Source organism: Puma concolor, chromosome F2 (assembly GCF_028749965.1).
Source record: "Puma concolor isolate L17-30 chromosome F2, mPumCon1.1.hap2, whole genome shotgun sequence".
Classification (NCBI taxonomy): Eukaryota; Metazoa; Chordata; class Mammalia; order Carnivora; family Felidae; genus Puma; species Puma concolor.
The window spans coordinates 66,654,263-66,671,804 of NC_141684.1; the positions used below are offsets into that span (position 1 = coordinate 66,654,263).

The window sequence follows — 17,542 nt, forward strand, 5'->3', positions numbered from 1 at the left end:
CTTGAGGCAAATACATTTGTACTGGATTTTGAATCAGTTTCTTAGACTTCCAATTTGTGAAGGAAAGATGATGTGCCTTTTTACTGATTCAATTGTTTAATTACATGCTTTCACGTGTGTTCTTTCTGGCAACAAGATCATCAGCCTATCTCCTACAGCACTAAGTCTAGTGCTTTGTAGCCAGGACTCAAATAAAATGATTGAAAGAAACAAGAGTAAAAACAACACAAAAATAAAAAATCAATAGCAAATTAGAACATGTTCATAAACAAAGCGGGTGACTGTTTTACGAATGCTTTTTTTTAAATGCTCTATAATTATTATCAACAAAAACAGCAGCAGTAGCTATTGTTATGAGGGAGATATAACAGCTTTTTTTGTGGCAAATGGTTCTTCTATGTGTTTGATGGGGTCGATTCCAGATACCCTTATTCTAAATTGGGATGTCCAATACCACCAGTTTTTTTAAGCACTGAACTACGTGGGGGAGTAGAAGACTAAGCAAATATATAGTACTGGGAATGGGAGACCCTTCCTTTTTGGAATATTTCCCGCTCTTTTGGGTCCATTACAAACTGACAGACTACACGTTTGCATACTCGGTGAAATAGCTCTGGGTGAAATAGCTCCTCAATGAGCCTTGAAAGCCTCCAAAAGTTCCCTTCAATATGAACTTACGGTGTAGCACTCCACCGCAGTCGGAGAAACGCAGATCTCAGGGTAGCGCCACCGAGACGTTGAGAATGCAGCCCCAACGACCGCCCTGGTGCTTAGCACTGACTCCGCCGCCAGACACACGCTCCCCTGTCGGAGGCGGGGCCAGGGCCCGGAAGGGGAGGGGCCCGGAGCCCCAAAAGCCCAACGGAAGAAGCTGTGCTTTCTTTTCCGCGCGGCTGTCGACGGAGGAGGGCTTGCGAAGCTTGGTCAGTCATGCGGACCGGGCGGCAGCGCCAGCGGACCAGTCGCTGGGTCCTTCGAGGTGGGAGTCCTTGCGGTCTTAGTTCAACCTGTTACTACCGGGAACCCGACTCGTTGCCGGAACCCAGGCCCGCCTCTGGTCTCTGCCCTGGGGCCCCCGTGTAAAGGGCCTCCGACCTTGCCGAGCGCAACCGAGTAAGCGGCATGGCCGCGAGGTCGGCCCGGGAGGCAGCCTTCCCCTTCTGCCACCCAGAGCGTCCTGGGTTATTGGCTCTGTCGCATTTTTTAAGTAACCAGCCGCGAGTCTTTACTGACCCTTTTTTTAAGTAAACGCCCGTTTCGACTGTTCTGAAGTCAAAAATTAATAAAGGGCCTTCTCAGATTGAGGTGGTTTCGAGGCGGCTGGAAGGTATGGCGCGTGGTTTTGGTGTACGCCGGGGCCTCCTTCGGAGCAATTTTGTATCCCCAGCAAAGCCTTGTGTGCAGCCTAGACGGTTTTAGGGTCCCTTAGTGGGCGACTTATTTATTCGTAGTACGCAAGCATTTTATAAAAGGGGAAAGGCATTATCTCTAGGATATTAAAGACAACCTTTACTTAACTGTAGTTTGTGATTGGCTTTTAAAATTGTTATCAGTTTAGTAACAGTTCAGGTAGCGACTTAGGACAGTGACTTGTCGCATGTGTTTGTGAATCTTCCTTTGTAAATATCTTCTAAAAACGTGATGTTTTGAAGTTGGGAGAACAGTATGTACTGTTTAGAACTTCCCTAAGCCATAAATGCCTGCTCTACCCTTAGATGCTTGCACTTATATAGAGATGTGTATTTCTGGACATAATACTGAAGAAACTGGTCAACAGCTGGGAGGCTGGAAGAACGTGTTGCCTATTCAAAAACAAGTTATTGGGGCGCCTGGCTGGCTCAGTTGGAGGATCTTGGGGTGGGGGTTGTCAGTTTGAGCTCCACTTTGGATATAGAGATTACTTAAATACTTTAAAATGGTATTAATACCTCATCGATGAAACGGTATAATCCTGTGTCGGGCTTTTTTGTTGTTACCTCCTCCCAAATATGTTGCTGCCACCAGGGCATTTGATGGCTAAAAATAGTTTACATTTGGTATTAGTCATCTTTATTTTGAGGCATAAGTGGCATCAATCCTACTTTTATTGCTAAATACTGGGGGTTTTAAAACCAAATTTTTGGTAAAAATACTGATAACAGGTAAATCCTGAAGCATAATAAATACGGAGCCCACCACACCATTTAAGAACTGTGATTTTTCTCATTACTCTAGCATCTAATTCTTTACCTATCACATAACTCCTGCCTTCAACCTATCTTCATAACTCCTGAGGTGCCTCTCATCTGGGATTTTATATCCTGGCTCTTAGCTTTTTGAGCTGAGTGGGAAGGATAGCAGTTTTATTTATTTATTTATTTATTTTTATTTTTTTAATATTTTTTTTTCAATATATGAAATTTATTGTCAAATTGGTTTTCATGCAACACCCAGTGCTCATCCCAAAAAGTGCCCTCCTCAATACCCATCACCCACCCTCTCCTCCCTCCCACCCCCCATCAACCCTCAGTTTATTCTCATTTTTTAAGAGTCTCTTATGCTTTGGCTCTCTTCCACTCTAACCTCTTTTTTTTTTTTCCTTCCCCTCCCCCATGGGTTTCTGTTAAGTTTCTCAGGATCCACCTAAGAGTGAAAACATACGGTATCTGTCTTTCTCTGTATGGCTTATTTCACTTAGCATCACACTCTCCAGTTCCATCCATGTTGCTACAAAGGGCCATATTTCATTCTTTCTCATTGCCACGTAGTACTCCATTGTGTATATAAACCACAATTTCTTTATCCATTCATCAGTTGATGGACATTTAGGCTCTTTCCATAATTTGGCTATTGTTGAGAGTGCTGCTATAAACATTGGGGTACAAGTGCCCTTATGCATCAGTACTCCTGTATCCCTTGGGTAAATTCCTAGCAGTGCTATTGCTGGGTCATAGGGTAGGTCTATTTTTAATTTTTTGAGGAACCTCCACGCTTTTCCAGAGTGGCTGCACCAATTTGCATTCCCACCAACAGTGCAAGAGGGTTCCCGTTTCTCCACATCCTCAAAAATATGGAACACTTCACGAATTTGCGTGTCATCCTTGCGCAGGGGCCATGCTAATCTTCTCTGTATCGTTCCAATTTTAGTATATGTGCTGCCGAAGCAGGCACAGCAGTTTTGTTACAAATATGTATCACTAAACATTCTTGTAGGATTTACACAAATGAGATTATGCATATAGTTGTCAGTAGTTCCCATGAATCTCATTACACTGAAACTTTCCAAGTTGGTATTATTCATAACTAATAGTTTGTGTTCCTAATATTGACGATGTGAAATTATTTCCAGACTTGAAAATGATAAATTGTTTTGCAGGGTACAACATTTGATGTGTCTTCATAAATCATTTCCAGTAGCTGTCTGGTTCAATGATTTACCCTCCTGGGGTGCTGTAAGAGATGATCTGTGGCCCTGGCCATTCTTTGCACTACCTAAGTGTGCTTTCAGGCGACCTGGGACTTAATTCTACAAGACTATCCAATAATGATGTCAACATAATGTATCTGCTCTAAAACTACATTAGATTTGCCATTGTGATGCTTTAGTTGGAGGTCTACACACTTGTTTTTATACATCTAACCTTTAACCTGACTCATCTCATCCTTGTCAAGCTCTGAGACAGAAAAGCAATGGCTAGGTACTCATTAGGACCATCATGTCCTAACATCGATACTGCCACAGTAAAGAACATCCTATATATAGCCACAATTTTTCCTATCCATGCTAATAAACCCATTTCCAGCTTGGAAAGATCATTTATAGAATTATTAGGGCCTAAACAGTCAAAAGTACTAATCTGTTCAAGCCATTACAGAGGTTCTAAATTTTGGGGTTATCCGTTTGGACTACCAAAAAAAGTAGAACTAAGCAGAAAGTACTTCATTCCATGAGAGATGTGTTAAATAACAAAATTATTCCAGTATATGGCCTCAAATGTTAGTAGTTTTTATAAAAAGTTAGATGGGAGTCAGAAAGGTTGTAAGTAAAATGTTTATGGCTCCTGATGAGAATGAAAAAGTCTTACTGGACCATTCCTGCATATAAGATGCCAAACAGATGGCAAGTACAAATGAGAATTCACAATGAAATATTTTGATTTCTAGGTACAACAGAGCCTATGAGTTGAAGATGAACGTTGTGATGTTTTCCAAAAACATCTGAGGATGGCTGTGATAAAACCACTAGGAGCACAACTGCATGTAATGAGGTACCAAAACTTAATGTTAAACACTGTGCTTTGTTATGTATTTATGGTACTGCCTATGAAAAGCAGTACCAAAAACATTTAGTAGGTTTTTGACCTAGATAGGTTTAGTAACTGGCACAATGATGACTTCAATTACTTTTTGCCGTTTACCCAGCTGAGGGTTTCTTTGAAGAAATAATTTGAAGACTGAGATGCCAGTTATGTATATTGTTTATGTGAATTACTCAAGTATAATGCAATTTTTCATTAAAATGGGTTATATGTTCTTTTCAGCATGTAGGTAGCTGCAGATGAATGTCCAAGTCCATAACTGTTGTGGTTAAAAATTCTTCATTGCCTCGGTAAGTAATTCTGGCAATCACAGCTAATAATAATTCAAAAGTATCTGAAACTCCAAAGGCTTAGGGCCATATCCTGTTAAGTTGCCTGTGTGTGTGTTGTCAGAAGTCTGATTTCCTTTGATTTTGACTATGGAGTGATTTTCATTGTTGGTTTCTGATTTTTTTCCCCAGAGGCATGCAGTTGGAAGGAAGAATGAAGAATTGGTCAAGAAGACATGAATAAATACTTTATTTAACATTGATCACCTCACAATAAGTTATGTAGAGAAATACATGCTTGAATACTTTTAACTGTTGGGCAGTAAAGTCTGCTATCTTTAAAATATATCGAGTGTTTAAACATCTCCAGTTCCATAATTACTAGTCAGATTTGTTTTTAGCATACTTTAAGAAAGTATGTTCTTTATCAATAAATAAGTATTTGGAATCTCCTAAACACCTTAACGAATTATCCCTTACAAATAAAGATTTCACCTGTGACCTACATAGTTTAAGTTTTAATCTTATTCTTTGCTTTTGCCTTTGAACAAAAAAAATTGTGATCTTAGTACAAATAATAACATGTCATATTAAGGGAAATAGTGACTGGACAGTCCATTCCAACCAGGACTTAGAATTTATAGGAATTCTAAAGCTGAATTCTTAACTCTGAAGACTTGAACTTAGCTAAATCTTGCTTTTCCCCTGTTGAGTGCTTTTATCTAGGTTATAATTTCATTATGGCAAGTCTAGAATTCTAGAACTGTAATATGTAAATTGTTTTTAAAAACTGGCTTTGCTGACTCCATTTCGGCTCAGGTCATGAAATGGAGCCCAGCCCCATGTCCACACTGAGCATGAAGCCTGCTTGGGATTCTCTCCCACACTCTCAAAAAATACATAAAAGCTTAAAAGACAAAAACAAAAAAAACTAGCTTTGCATTCTGAAAAAGTAACACAAGTCTCTGAAACTAGTGAATATTCAGTAAATACTGTTGAATGAGTAGGAATGATTTGTCAAAGGCCTATAGAGAGCTGTCAACCTTTATGGTTTAGCTCCATAAAGTGCCAGTTTCTAAAGAATCGGCATGGTAGTATCTTATTTTTTTTATAATTAACTTATTGGGACACCTGGGTGGCTCAACTGCTTTAAGTGTCCAACTTTGGCTCAGGTCAGGATCTCCTGGTTGGTATATTCAGGCCCCATTTGGGCCTTGGAGTCTGCTCCAGATTTTGGGTCTCCTTTCTCTGGCCCTCCCTCACACTGTTCTCTCAAAAACATTTTAAAAATTAACATATTAAACCTTTGAAAAATGAAAAGGATTTGGGGATTTTACAAGTTAAATACATTTTCTCTTTCCCCACACACACCTTTTCAGAATAGATCTCTTCCCTCCAAAAATGAAGATGGTTTGCAAATTGGGTTTGCCTTTTGGTGCCTTTCTTGTAACCAGTTAGGTTCAAGGAGCCAATTCTTACCCCTTGATTTGTTATAAATTACTTTTTTTCATTTAACCTGGCTTTAAAAAATGGAAAATTTCCAAGCTTTCCCTGAATTCATAATTAGGGCTTCCAAAACTATATAATGGGCATAAAAAGTAATGAAGTAGGAAATGTCCTTAAATTGGAGGCTTCTGCTTCTTTGTTGCTGTTATTTACTCCATTTGTCAGGTTCACAGGTGCAAGAAAAATGATTTATTTTTAGGTAAATATTCTCATTTAAACTGTTCTTGCCATCTTGTGACAAGTAGAACTACATAAAAGTGACCGTTTTTAAACATTGCTTAGTTTCCAGATTCTTTTTTTTATTTTTTTAATGTTTATTTATTCTTTGAGAGAATGAGCAGGGGAGGGGCAGAGAGGGAGACACAGAATCTGAAGCAAGCTCTGAACTGTCAGCACAGAGCCCAATGCGGGGCTCGAACCCACGAACCGTGAGAACATGACCTGAGCTGAAGTCGGACGCTTAACCAACTGGGCCACCCACGTCCCCCGACCAGATTTTTAATAATGAGACCTTTCATATTTTTAAGATAGCCTTCTAATGTACTACCATACATAGTATTACCTGAAGCATTACTTCAGAATCACACCTTTCCACTGCTTAAATATGAGTGAAGAAAATGATTTTCCTCATTGCCTATTCATCACTAGTGAAAATAGCTGTCCCAGGTCCATATGTGGCAATAAACTGTTGGAGCTGCTGTTGGCATTGATTCAAATAGATATCCCTTTGCTCCAAATATTCTTCATTATACAATTCAAATGGAAATACTGCATTTGGAGCAACACAAAATACAGTGGCCCCTAAGGAAAAAAGTGTAAATGAGAAGTCCTTAAAATGCTAAATGTGAAATCACATTTTCAGCAAAGTAGTATGAGTTTGTTTTGTTTTATAGAGTGCAAGCTGGGGAAAGGGGCAGAGGGAGAGAGAATCCCAACCGTGCTCTACACTCTGCACAGAGCCTGCTGTGGGTCTTGAGCCCACGACCCTGGGATCATGACCTGAGCTGAAATGCAGAATCAGATGATTGGGGCACCTGTGGGATTCAGTTGGTTAAGCATCTGACTCTTCATCTTGGCTCAGGTCATGATCTCATGGTTTATGGAATTGAGCCCCATGTCAGGCTCTGCGCTGACAGCACTGAGCCTGCTTGGGATTCGCTCTCTGCCCCTCCCCCACTCTCAAATAAACAAACTTTAAAAAAGGATGCTCAATCTACTGAGCCACCCAGGCCCCCCCAGTAAGAGTTTTTAAGTTCTGACCTATTTAATAAAATATTTCAATAATCATTTAAAACTGATCTGTTTTTGAGACTCATGAAATAGTTTCAGTATATACACAGACTTACCAGAGCCAAGAAAAAATACTACGTTTTAAAACATGGAAACTAGAGGGGCACATGGGTGGCTTGGTTTAGTGTCCAGCCTTGGTTCAGGTCACGATCTCACAGTTAATGAGTTCGAGCCCAGTGTTGGGGTCACTGCTGTCGGTGCAGAGCCCACTTAAAATCCTGTCCCCTCCACCTTCTCTGCCCCTCCCCAGCTCCTATTCTCTCTCAAAAATAACATTTTTTTAAGTGTAGAAACTAGAACTTTGTTAGCTGTTGACCTAGTCATTTAGAGTTTTGAACCTGAATAGTGCTGTGAGGAGGTGGAAGAAGTAGGGAGAGAAGGTATTAGAAGGTAGGGAAACACTTTGATAAAGGTTATGTGGATGACTGAGGATAAAGACACCATTGTAATCTCAATTATTCAGAACCACTGACAAAAAGACATAAACCTATGGAATTGAATAGCCTGGAAATAATCCCTCAAATACATGGTTAAATGATTTATGCTTTAAGAGTGCCAAGACCAATGGGGAAAGGACAGTTTCCAACAAATGGTACTGAAAAAACAATACCCATAAGAAAAAAAAATGAAGTTGGTCCCTTATAGACCTAAGCATAAGAACTAAGAAAAACAAAAAATTGGGGAAATGCTTCATGACATTGGATTTGGCAGTGATTTCTAGAATTTATGTAACACTAGATTTCTAGTGTTATAACACTAAAGCACAGGCAACAAGAGGAAATCGATAAGTTAAACCACATCAGAATAAACTGGTGTGTCAAATACTACAATGAAGAGTGAAAAGGCAACCCATGGAATGGGAGAAAATACTTGCAAATTGTATCTGATACAGGATCTACAACTGAACAAGAAAATAACCCAATTCAAAAATCGGCAAAGGAGAAACGGACATTTCTCCAAAGAAGATAGGCACATGAATGATGGTCAACATCACTAATCACTAGGTAAATGGTGTGAAATACCATCTTACACCCATAAGGATGGCTACTATCAAGCAAATGTTGGCAAGGATATGAAGAAAATGTACCCTTGTGCACTGTTGGTGAGAATGTAAAATGGTGCAACCCTTATGGAAAACAGTAGCAGTTTATTCAAAAAATTACATGATCCAGGGATTTCATTTATGGATACATACCCAAAATAATTTAAAACAAGGTCTCAAAGAGGTAAGTAAGCATATACTCCTGTTCATAGCATTATTCACAATAGCCAAAGGTGCAAGCAATCTAAGGTCCATTGTTGGGTGAATGAATAAACAAAATGGTGTGTGTGTGTGTACGTGTGTACACATACATACAATGGAATAGAATATTCAATCTTGAACAAGAAGGAAATTCTAATGCATACTACCACATCAATAAACCTTTGGGGACATTATATGAAGTGAAGTGAGCCATAACATAAACACATATGATTAGACTTATATGAGATACATGGAGAAGTCAAATTTATAAAAATAGAAAGAATGGTGGTTGCCAGGGACTGGAGGAAGGGAGGAGAGATTGGGGAGTTATTGTTTAATGGGTACAGAAAAAAATGAAAGGTTTATAGAGATGGATGGTGGCAACAGTGTAAACGTATTTAACACCACTGAACTATACACTTAAAAATCGTTAAGATGGTGAATGTTACGTATATTTTACCACAACTTAAACAAACTTTTTGACTACCACTTTAGGAGTTAAGCTCTTAAATTCTGTTTCATTGTTGATTCATTGAATGAGTACATACATGTGACTGGCCAGGAGTACAGTTGCTAGCCAAGCAGACAGTGCCTACCTTCCTAGAGCCGTCTGTTATCAGTATGCACTTAACATAGTCTCAGACTGCCGTGACTGCTCCCTTTACCATTCCCTGTATCTTACCTGAATCCTTACTGTTCCTTGAGAACACTGCTTTCCCTGTGGCTCTCTAAAGTGAAGCTGCTTTTTCTCAAAACACCACTCATACCTTAGTAACACAAGACAGAGACAGTGACTAACTTGCTGCCCCTTTGCTGCTACCAGACCATTCTTGTCCCTGCTTTCCTCTTAATAAAAATCTCTCTGCTGATGCCCAGTGCCATTTGGGCTTACTACTCTTTCTCTTCCTTGGTGAAGTCAACCAGTTCTCAGCACGTGGCTCACAATATTCCTCTATTCCCTAATACCTGCCATTCAGTGATTTCCATGTGAATGACCCTCTTAATTCCAGACCTCTCTGGAGTTTTTCCTCTACCTCCACCACACATAGGAAAATCACAGGAAACTGACATTACCAAAAACTTACTTCAAAACCATTAGTTCAAATCCCCCTTCCCTCTTATACTTCCAGCTTCTATCCCAAGACCTCCAAGTGGCTTCCTTCAATTCACTTCCTTCTTTTAACCTATTTAAGAATCTATCCCAAGCCAGTGTCCCCACTCCCTTACCCCTCTGCAACACTCTATCACAGTCGCCTATAAAAACCTCAACTCTGCATGAACCCAACAATTTACTTTATGCCTGCACTCAGGCTGCTAGGCAGAAAATCATATAATTGGCATCTCTTGGTTTCACTTTAAATGAATCACAGAAACCTCAAATGGATGCCCACTGCCTGCCAGACAACCCTGCTGAGTCTAAGACAAATGTTCTTCTGCCTCCTGCCCCCATGACTATGACATTCCATTCTTCTCTCCTCAAACCTTTTGCTTTTAGCTGATGACCTTGTGTAGAGTGTATGATCAAATGGATACAGACCTGATTCTGTATCCATTTGTCTTCCCTCCTATATAATGAAGTGACTTCTTTCATTAGAAACCAATATCTTCACATGTGCTCTGGATCCCATCCCCTCTCACCTTTTTAAGGATTTTATTGCTTTGATCTTCCCCTAATTCTGTAAAATCTAATCTTAAACTGTCTTGTTTCTATAACTACACTTGATTTTCTTACTACATTGTAGCTGCAGCTTCTCATTCTCCTCTGTTTGTTCCCCCTCCTCAACCCCATTTCTAAATATTGGAATTCTTCAAGGGCAGTCCTGGAGTTCTCTGTATAATCTCAATCTAGGTAATTTCAGGTAATTTCATCCATTCCATGGCTATGAGTACCATCTTTGGGCTGATGGTTCCCAAATTAAATTTCTAAATTAGAACGCTTACCTAAACTCCAGATTCTTGTATCAATCTAAAGGTATCTCTGTAGGATGTCTCAAACATATCTATTTATAATTTGGTTTTTCTCCCAACCCTTTTTCTCTTTGTTCCCAGTTGTGGTAAATGGCATCATGGTCCACTCAGTTGCTCAAGGCAGAAAATTGGGAGTTTAATTTTTCCCTATGCCCTCTGCCCCAACTTCTAAATCTAGTTCATGAGCACAACCTATTGTTTTTTGCATCCAAGAAAAATGTCCCTGAGTAGGGATCAATTTCTTGCTATGTTTTTTTCTTCTTTTTTTTCTTGTTTCCAATTTCCTGCTGTAACTGAAATAACACTTAAGGAGCTCTTTTTTTTTTTTTTTTTTTTTTTTTTTAGCGTTTATTTATTTTTGAGAGAGAGACAGAGACAGAGCATGAGCAAGGGAGGGGCAAAGAGAAAGGGAGACAGAATCTAAAGCAGGCTCCAGGCTCTGAGCTGTCAACACAGTGCCCCACGTGGGGCTGGAACCCACAAACTGCGAGATCATGACCTGAGCTGAAGTCAGATGCTTAACTGACTGAGCCACCCAGGTGCTCCAACATTTAAGGATCTCTTAATATTGTTTTGTTTAAGACTTAAAAATCAAGATACCTAACTGAAATTCATTATGAAAATAAAAAATAACTAAAGGAAAAAAAATCTTCATTTAGTTTTATATTCCTCAACAGATGCTTTCTTAAATACTTCACGAAAGTCTTGACAAAATAGTTACCAAGTGAAAATAGCCATATTCTACCATAGGGGTCCTTAATAATAAATAGTATAGTTTCTAAATTCAAAGACACAAATTTTTGTCTTCTTATTGAAATCTAATTATATTTTAATTTTGATAGCATGTCATAATAAAATTGGCAGAATTTTTTTGTTATGGTACATAAAAAATGTGTGTTAGATTTTATCAAGTATGCTTTTAAATACAAATAATAAGAATGTAAAAGATATGGGCGCCTAGCAGCCTCAGTCGGTAGAGTATGTGATTCTTGATCTCTGGGTGTAAGTTTGAGCCCCATATTGGGTGTAGAGATTACTTTAAAAAATAAAACCTGATTACTTTTAAAAAATAAAATCTGGTGGATATGCAAGCTGGTGTAGCCACTCTGGGAAACAGTATGGAGGTTCCTCAAAAAACTAAAAATAGAACTACCCTACGACACAGCAATTGTACTACTAGGCATTTATCCACAGGATACAGGTGTGCTGTTTTGAAAGGACACATGCACCCCATGTTTATAGAAGCACTATCAACAATAGCCAAAGGATGGAAAGAGTCCAAATGTCCATCGATGGATGAATGGATAAAGAAGATATGGTATAGGGGCGCCTGGGTGGCGCAGTCGGTTAAGCGTCCGACTTCAGCCAGGTCACGATCTCGCAGTCCGTGAGTTCGAGCCCCGCGTCAGGCTCTGGGCTGATGGCTCAGAGCCTGGAGCCTGTTTCCGATTCTGTGTCTCCCTCTCTCTCTGCCCCTCCCCCATTCATGCTCTGTCTCTCTGTGTCCCAAAAATAAATAAACGTTGAAAAAAAAAAATTAAAAAAAAAAAAAAAAGAAGATATGGTATATATATATATACATACATATATATATATACACACATACACAATGGAGTATTACTCGGCAATCAAAAAGAATAAAACCTTGCCATTTCCAACTATGTGGATGGAACTGGAGGGTATTATGCTAAGTGAAATTAGAGAAAGACAAAAATCATATGACTTCACTCATATGGGGACTTTAAGAGCAAAACAGATGAACATAAGGGAAGGGAAACAAAAATAATATAAAAACAGGGAGAGGGACAAAACAGAAGAGACTCATAAATATGGGGAACAAACTGAGGATTACTGGAGGGGTTGTAGGAGGGGGGATGGGCTACATGGGTAAGGAGCATTAAGGAATCTACTCCTGAAATCATTGTTGTACTGTAAATTTTAAAAAATAAAAAATAAAATTAAAAAAAAAATCTGGGGTGCCTACGTGGCTCAGTCAGTGTCCAACTTTGGCTCAGGTCATGATCTCTTGGTTCATGAATTCAAGCTCCACAACAGGCTCTCTCCTTTCAGCGGGGAGCTCGCTTCAGATCTTCTGTCCCCTCTCTGCCCCTCCCCACCCATCAAAAATAAACATTTAAAAAAATAAAAAATAAAAACAATAAAATCTCTAAAAAAGGAAGCCTGTAAAAGATAAAGCAAATTAAAAATAAAAATATTTTTGTATCCTTCCTGTTATTTAGTATTGGTTGGGAATCAATGTCTTTCTCCTTTGGTACATAAAACTAACATGGGATGGTAACTAACTTTTTCTGGGAATCATGAACCTATAAGACATACTTTATTTTTTTTTTTAATGTTTATTTATTTTTGAGACAGAGAGAGACACAGCATGAGCAGGGAAGGGGCAGGGAGAGAGGGAGACACAGAATGTGAAGCAGGCTCCAGGCTCTGAGCTGTCAGCACAGAGCCCGACACGGGGCTCGAACTCACGAACTGTGAGATCATGACCTGAGCCGAAGTTGGACGCTTAACCGACTGAGCCACCCAGGTGCCCCTATAAGACATACTTTATAAAACTTACCATTCATCTCTCTAAGCAAAAAGGTGTCAAGCACATACATGTAAATATTTTCATATAATTTAGAGATTCACAAGTCCCGAGAACTCTAAGTATCCATGAATCCCAGGTTAATAATGTTTGATTTTGACAATTATAGAACAAAGTTCTAATGTTCTAATGAGTTTTTGTGAACCGTTATTACTGTATAAATTGAATTTAAGGCAAATTTAAGCACTGAATATATACACACAAAAAAGTCAGTGTTAATACATCCTTTAAGTCCCAAGGTTGGAGCCAGAGTTTGGCTTCAAGGATTGTAGTATCTTATGAAAATTAATGTCTGATCCAATTCGGCAAGAGCTTTGTGAGAATAACTCTGTTTACTCTTACTTTAGGAGCCCTTTTATGTTTTTATTAGCAAAACCATAATAAGCTCAAATTCATTTCAAATAATTAAATGCTATAGTCATAGTATTATAGCTAGCAATTCAGGAAGGCAGTGATACAAAATGAACACATTTTCTTTGTCTCTGTGCTTAACTGCATTGAGGGGACTGCTTGACAATTGAATGCTGCTTGTTATTTTATTTATTTTATGTTTATTTATTTATTTTGAGAAAGAGAGAGAGAGAGAACATGAGGGGAAGGGGAAGAAAGAGAGGGAGAGAGAGAATCCCAAGCAGGCTCCATGCTGTCAGTGTAGAGCCCCATGGCGGGGCTTGATTTCACCAACTGTGAGATTATGACCTAAGCCAAAATCAAGAGTTGGATGATTAACTGACTGAGCCACCCAGGTGTTCCTATTGCATGTTATTGTAGAAGGAAGATAAATTTATGGGGTACCTGGTGGCTCAGTTGGTTAAGCATCCGACTTTGGCTCAGGTCATAATCTCATGGTTCATGGGTTTGAGCCCTGCATTGGGCTCTGTGCTGACAGCTTTGAGCCTGGAGCCTGCTTCAAATTCTGTGTCTCTCTCGCTCTCTGCTCCTCCCCCACTTGCGTTCTGTCTCTCTCTCTCTCAAAAATAAATAAACATTTAAAAAAAAGTTTAAGTAAAAGAAAGATAAATTTAGAATCACTTCATGTTGTATTTAATACATGTTTTATCAGAACTCTATAAGCAATGCAAAAGTTTCAGAATCCAAGCAATCATGCATAACAAGGAACGTGTTATATTACCTATAAAGAATTAGTAAGTGTTCAAATTGAAACAGGTCTTACCTGACAAAAATTTATTATTCTAGGGCACCTGGGTAGCTCACTTGGCTCAGTGGGTGCTAGATTTCAGCCCAGGTTATGATCTCAAGGTTTGTGGGATTGGGTCCCGCATCAGACTGTGTGCTGACAGTGTACAGCCTGCTTGGGACTGTCTCTCTGCCCCTTCCTCATTCATGCCTGTGCTCATTCTCTCTCCTCTCAAAAATAAATAAATAAATAAACTTTAAAAAATTTACTAATTTTTAAAATAATAATTAATATATACATAATATTTTAGCAATCCCTATCAAAATAACACCAGCATTCTTCACAGAGCTAGAACAAATAATCCTAAAATGTGTATGGAACCAGAAAGACCCTGAATTGCCTAAGCAATCCTGAAAAAGAAAACCAAAGCTGGAGGCATCACAACTGTGGACTTCAAGCTGTATTACAAAGCTGCAATCAACAAAACCATATGCTAATGGCACAAAAACAGACACATAAATCTATGGAACAGAATAGAGAACCCAGAAATGGACCCACAAACATATGGCCAACTAATGTTTGATAAAGCAGGAAAGAATATCCAATGGAATAAAGACTGTCTCTTCCACAAATGGTGTTAGGAAAGCTGGACTGTGACATGCAGAAGAATAAACCTGGACCACTTTCTTACACCACACACAAAGACAAACTCAAAATGGATGAAAGTCATAAATGTAAGACAGGAAGCCATCAAAATCCTCAAGGAGAAAGCAGGCAAAAACCTCTCTGACCTCGGCCGCAACAACTTTTTACTTGACATGTCTCCGGAGGCAAGGGAAACAAAAGCAAAAATGAGCTACTGGGACCTCATCAAGATAAAAAGCTTCTGCACTGCAAAGGAAATAATCAGCAAAACTAAAAGGCAACCAACGGAATGGGAGAAGATATTTGCAAATGACATATCAGATAAAGGGTTAGTATCCAAAATCTATAAAGAACTTCTCAAACTCTACACCCAAAAAACAAATAATCCAGTGAAGAAATGGGCAAAAGACATGAATAGACACTTTTCCAAAGAAGACATCCAGATGGCTAACAGACACATGAAAAAATGCTCAACATCACTCCTTATCAAGGAAATACAAATCAAAACTACAATGAGATACCACCTCACACCTGTCAGAATGGCTAACATTAACAACTCAGGCAATGACAGATGTTGGCGAGGATGTGGAGAAAGGGGAACCCTTTGCACTGTTGGTGGGAATGCAAACTGGTACAGCCACTCTGGAAAACACTATGGAGTTCCACAAAAAACTAAAAATAGAACTACCCTACAACCTAGCGATTGCACTACTAGGTATTTATCCAAAGGATACAGGTGTGCTGTTTCAAAGGGGCACACGCACCCCACTGTATATAGCAACAATATTATTTATAGTTATCAACAATAGCCAAAGCATGGAAAGAGCCCAAATGTCCATTGACTGATGAATGGATAAAGATGTGGTATATATATATATATATATATATATATATATATATATATATATGCATACAATGGAATATTACTAGGCAATCAAAAAGAATGAAATCTTGCCAGTTGCAACAACATGGATGGAACTAGAGTGTATTATGCTAAGTGAAATATAAGTCAGAGAAAGACAAATATATGATTTCATTCATATGTGGAATTTAAGATCCAAAACAGATGAACATAAGGGAAGGGAAGCAAAAATAATATAAAAACAGGGAGACAAAGAGACATTAAGAGATTCCTAAATACAGAGAACAAACTGAGGGTTTCTGGCAGGGTGTTGAGTAGGGAGCTGGGCTAAATGCACAAGGGGCATTAAGGAGGACATTTTTGGGATGAGCACTGGGTGTTATATGTAAGTGATGAGTCACAAATTCTATTCCTAAAATCATTATTACACTATATGTTAACTAATTTGGATTTAAATTAAAAAAAATAAAAATTAAAAAATTAAAAAATATCTATAACATTTTATTTTATAAATGCTATAAAATTTATAAAATTTTATAGATATTTTAACAGTCTAAGAATATTTAAATATAGTTATTTATAGTGATCATTAACAAATTAATAATAGATTACCATATTTCAGTGTGAGAGATGTTTCAAACAATAAGGCTGCAATTAGTACATCTTCTTTAAGCACTTTATTCCTTAAGTTCAGTCGAGCATGCGCTTCAGCTAGGGAAACTCTGAGAAAGAAAATTGATGCTAATCAAATATGTTGATATTATAAAGATAAAATATATTTTGGCGGGAATAAAACAAGTTATATGTGTATACAAGCCATGCCTTAAAGATCAGCATATTTTTACTTTAAAAAAAATGTTAGTTTATTTTCAAAGCATTTTTTTCCTACCAACTTCAATAAACTATGCCAGAACAAGCAAGTATCTTGACTTATTATCAGACTTCATATCTGCTCTGGCTTATCTTCATTTTTATGATTCTACACCCCCTTCCTCAATATACAGTTAGGAAAACTAACTCTTATAGTCACCTTTGGTGTTTTCTTCCAGTTCTTCATCTATTTGAAGTCCTCACAGAATCTTGAAATTTTAGTTTTGAAAGAGACCTTAAAGTTCAATCTCCAATCAGATAATTAAATTTTCTCCACAATATCCCAGGCTACTTATTGTCCAGTTTCTTTCGAACATTTCCTATGGTTCACTGGGAATACATTCCTTTATCTTTTATTTTTAAACTAAGCTTTGATTACCTAAAAAATCTCCCTCAGGGGCGCCTCCATGGCTCAGTTAGGTAAACATCCAACTCTTGATTTCAGCTCAGGTCATGATCTCATGGTTTGGGAGTTCGAGCCCCACATAGGGCTCTGCACTGACAGCACGGAGCCTGCTTGGGATTCTCTCTCTCCTTCTGTCTCTCTGCCACTCCCTAGCTTTCTCTCCCTCTCAAAAATAAATAAACATTTAAAATTGAAAAAAAAAATCTCTTTCAAGCTCTCATTAGGCATATGTAATGTACCTGAATGACTGCTGAACTTGGAAATCAGAAAACCTGGTCTAAGTCTCTAGACTTTACTAGCTGTGTGACTTCATATAAATCATTCACTTCCCAAAAATTTTTTGAATCACAGGTATAAAATGGGGACAATAATAACTTACAGTTATTACGATTTCAGATAAAGCATTTGAAAATTTTGGGACTCACCCACAAAGAATATA

The 17,542-nt window shown here is 38.4% G+C and overlaps 1 protein-coding gene, 1 long non-coding RNA gene and 2 other non-coding genes across 4 annotated transcripts in view; 2 read left to right on the top strand and 2 right to left on the bottom strand.

The window, feature by feature from the left end:
- The first annotated feature begins 823 nt into the window (after positions 1 to 823).
- Positions 824 to 5,072, top strand: LOC112859622 (uncharacterized). The gene is made up of 4 exons (XR_003223533.2): positions 824 to 979; positions 4,144 to 4,247; positions 4,521 to 4,588; positions 4,760 to 5,072. It is a non-coding gene; the product is annotated as an uncharacterized LOC112859622 (long non-coding RNA).
- On the bottom strand, positions 3,044 to 3,150 carry LOC112859811 (U6 spliceosomal RNA). Its single transcript, XR_003223545.1, has one exon. It is a non-coding gene; the product is annotated as a U6 spliceosomal RNA (small nuclear RNA).
- On the top strand, positions 4,358 to 4,446 carry LOC112859804 (small nucleolar RNA SNORD87). Its single transcript, XR_003223541.1, has one exon. It is a non-coding gene; the product is annotated as a small nucleolar RNA SNORD87 (small nucleolar RNA).
- Positions 4,801 to 17,542, bottom strand: part of MCMDC2 (minichromosome maintenance domain containing 2) — a 39,509-nt gene continuing 26,767 nt past the window's right edge. The window contains exons 13-14 of the mRNA XM_025922851.2: positions 16,440 to 16,549; positions 4,801 to 6,874 (exon numbers count right to left, since the gene is read on the bottom strand). Of these exons, the coding sequence (XP_025778636.1) occupies positions 6,708 to 6,874; positions 16,440 to 16,549 (277 nt within the window). The 3' untranslated portion in view covers positions 4,801 to 6,707. The remainder of the gene's footprint in view (positions 6,875 to 16,439; positions 16,550 to 17,542) is intronic.